Here is a 3,491-nt window from a genome sequence, read left to right as displayed (position 1 = left end):
ACTCAGTGCTATTTGGGCCGATCCCCATGCTTGGAGTATCAATTGGATGCTTGTGCAAGGCTTCGGTGTGGCATTCTAGTGCCGTGCTTGGGTCAACGTGCTGGCGGAAATGCGATGCAATGGGCATGGTGTGAGTTCCTGGTGGCATAGACTTTTGAGGCGTTTGGGTCTGGCGACAGGGCTGAAGCTATTGGGGTCGAAGGCTTTGCCGGGGGGTGTCAAATGGAAGCCGGTTCAAGGTGTGGATGCCGCACTCTGAACACAGGCGGACGTGCGATGCAACCTGTCTTAGTTTGTGTCCTTGGTGGTGTAGGCCTGCTGCTTGGTGGGGTGTTACGTTCCTCGGGGTCGTGGATGGACGTCGGGGCTGTTGTGGTTTTGCAATACCTAGGCTGGGGGGATGAGCTTGGTGCTAATTGTCACGGACTTAATGATTCCAACCCCGAAAATCACTTAAGCCGTGCGGCACTCAGCTCAGTCCGTCGAGCTAAGTCAGCCTTAACCTCACTAGACACAGCGGAAGACAAATAAAGGGGCTGATTCTAGCAATCAACAGATTGCAAGTGCACACAGTGGTCACAAGCACAACCTTGGGCAATTGGGACCTCAAGGTGTTGTGGAAGCCAATCACTCACACAAGAAAGGAAGCAAGGTAAATAAACAAGCAAGCAAGATTGGGAAGAGTATTTGGGGCTAAGAGAATCCACTAAGTGATGGAAAAATACAATGGAGGTTACAACAATGCCTAGCTGAATATTGGCTCTCCCTCTCTCTCTCTCAATGAACCTCTTAAGGGGTATTTATAGGGCTGCCACATCCCCCATTTGTGGCTGAGATTGGAAGCTTCTTGGGGAAGCTTTTACAATAAAATAACAATTAGAAATCTCCAGAATTCGTGCTCCCCAAGCTGCTCCTTGGAGAAGCTTCCTTTGTCTCCATTTTGGCCCTATTCTGCTGCCCTGGACGTTTCCCAGCAAATCTGGGACGTTCTGGAATCTTCTGCCCAGTTTGAACCTCTTCTGGGCTTGTCTGGCGAGTCTGGCAGGCCTGGGGGCGCGCCAGCCCAGTTTGCTGCGCGCCTGCCTGCTGCGGGCCCGTTGCTGGGCGCCTCCTGCGCGCTACAGTGCCACCGTGAACCTCATTTGGGCTCTGGCCTGCACGTCCACGAACCTCGTCTGGGCTTTGGGCTGCACGTCCGTGAACCTCGTCTGGGCTTTGGGCTGCACGTCCGTGAACCTCGTCTGCCTGCTGGGCTGCTCGCCTACCAGCATGCTGGGCCGAGCGCCTCCAATCCTCATTTGGGCGCTGGGCCGCGGGCGCTGCAACTCTTACGGGCCCGTCACATGCTGCACCACCACTGCAGCCATGAACCTCTTTTCTGCAGTGCTGGGCCCGTGCCCGTTTCTTCCCAGCGGCCTGCCATGGCCCAGTTGGACCTGGCCTTGCCTCCAGCGGCCAACCACTGCTCCAGTGGCCTATCAACACGTCCAGCAGCTTTGCCAACTCCTGGCAACTCCCCCAGTGAACCTCATTTCCCTGCTGGCCTGCCATGCGCCCCAGCCTCCTGCCAGTCCCAGCGCAACTCCCTCTTGGCAGCCTAGCAGCTCCATCACCAGTCAGCGATCTTCCCAGCCGCTGAACCTCATTAGCCCCAGGCTGAACCTCATTCAGCCTACTGCCAGCTTGCGACACCAAATCTGCCCCCGTTGCAGAATTGGCCCGTTGGCCCACCAATTGGCTGCCGCATGCACTGCTAGCAATACTTCGCCGATTTCGCCTCCGCGACCTCCTCGGCTCATATTTCCTCGAGTTGTGGGGTTTCTCGGTCTCACTACTCTTGGACCGTGACACTCTCCCCCACTCATTCTCGCGACGCCCTCGTCGCGTCTTCCTCGCACGTCCCTCAACGCGCGAGCTAGAGTCGGATCTATTTGCATGTCCATCTGCATGCTCCGTGTCGGTCCCACTTGCATGTCCACCTACATGCAATGCACGATCCCCCACGTGCTCCTTGTTGCCTTGGCCATTCTCCACTTGTGCCCCAGCAGCACTCCCCTCGTCCACGTGGTTAGGTGACTTCGCCATTCCCTCGGCCTTGCACCTATTATTGCTCTTCTCCCTTGAGCAACGTCGCCTTCGCTTCCCTTGCTTAGGCAACACCACCTCCTTTGGACATTCGGCTGCCAGCTCCTTGTTGGATCCACCATCCAAAGCACAAACCACCATCTCCCTCGGTGGTAGCCCTCTCGGCAACTCGGCTTCACCTTGGACCCGACATTCCTCTAGATCCTTCTCCTCTTGGGAACTCACTTCCCCAATGCTAGAGTTCACCATAGGAAGTGCCCCATCACATGCTTCTTTCCCACTCAACAAGGAACCCTCCTCCTTGCTCTTCATGGTATGCCTTTTCCTCCTAAGACAAGACTTCGCCTTATGCGAACCATGACAAAAGAAGCATTTGGACCCTCCTCGTCGGTCCTCCTTCGCATCCTCCAACCCATCGGAATGCGATTTGGGCAACTCTTCCCTACTAGGCACCTCCAAAGAAGTGGATGAGCTTGCCACACCACTATGGTCATTTGCTCTCTTCAAGAGCTCCACTTCATCCATCACCTTCTTTAGCTCCAACACCATTCTTCCAAGTTCCTCCCTTAGGAACTTGTTCTCTTCCCTAAGGCTAGCAACATCATTGGAAAGAGAGTGGGCTTCGGACTTACCTTGCCTCGCGATCTCCTCAATGCCTTTCATGGCTACTTGCATCTCCTCGCGGAATTCGTCACCCCTTGTTTCCAATTCCTCAATGTGAGCTTCCAACTCCTCAACTTGCTCACTCTCATTGATGAGATGCATTGAGATACGGGCAACCAGTCCCTCCAACTCACAAACCCTCTCCTCTACTCCCTTTCCTTCACCCATGGGCTCCTTCCCCTTAGGAACACCACTACTGCCTGCTGCACCCAAATGAACCTCACTTAGGCTTGACATTGGGGCTGTACACGGCAATGAACCTCACTGTGCTGCTGCCTCAAAACTGTCCAACCAGCGTGCAGATTTTGAACCTCACAACAATCTGCTTCAGCGTCCAGAAATCACCCAGTCACAATTCTGGACCCCAACTGAACCTCGCTGGCTACTGCTTCCTCAGGCAGAATTAACCTCGTCTGCCACAGCTTCCACCGCAAATCTGCTTCTGCAGGCAATCTGAACCTCGCTTCAGAAACTGCCTCTGCGCAACTCGCCCAGTCCTCAGCTGAATGAACCTCGCCACAAATCTGCCTCCACAGGCCTTCCACGAAACTGGCAGAATTTGCCCAGTCACAGCCTGATCTAACCTCACTTTGGCAGAACTTCCCCCTGGCAACCTTAACACCAGCAGAATTTCCCCTGGAAGATCCTCACTTCAACAGGCAGAAATTTGCACAACACAGCCAACCAGATTTCGACCCCGACAGAGTCTCCCTAGGAGAAGGCAGAAACTCTCCACCAAAATC

The 3,491-nt window shown here is 54.6% G+C and overlaps 1 protein-coding gene across 1 annotated transcript in view; it reads right to left on the bottom strand.

Moving 5' to 3' along the window:
* Positions 1-3,089: 3,089 nt before the first annotated feature.
* Positions 3,090-3,491, bottom strand: part of LOC122722621 — a 1,198-nt gene continuing 796 nt past the window's right edge. Inside the window, exon 4 of the mRNA XM_043953733.1 lies at positions 3,090-3,384. Coding sequence (XP_043809668.1) covers positions 3,090-3,384 — 295 coding nt within the window. The remainder of the gene's footprint in view (positions 3,385-3,491) is intronic.

This window comes from Manihot esculenta, unplaced genomic scaffold (genome assembly GCF_001659605.2).
Source record: "Manihot esculenta cultivar AM560-2 unplaced genomic scaffold, M.esculenta_v8 Scaffold64, whole genome shotgun sequence".
Classification (NCBI taxonomy): Eukaryota; Viridiplantae; Streptophyta; class Magnoliopsida; order Malpighiales; family Euphorbiaceae; genus Manihot; species Manihot esculenta.
The sequence above is the reverse complement of the archived record's forward strand: the minus strand, read 5'-3'. Positions and strand labels throughout refer to the sequence as shown.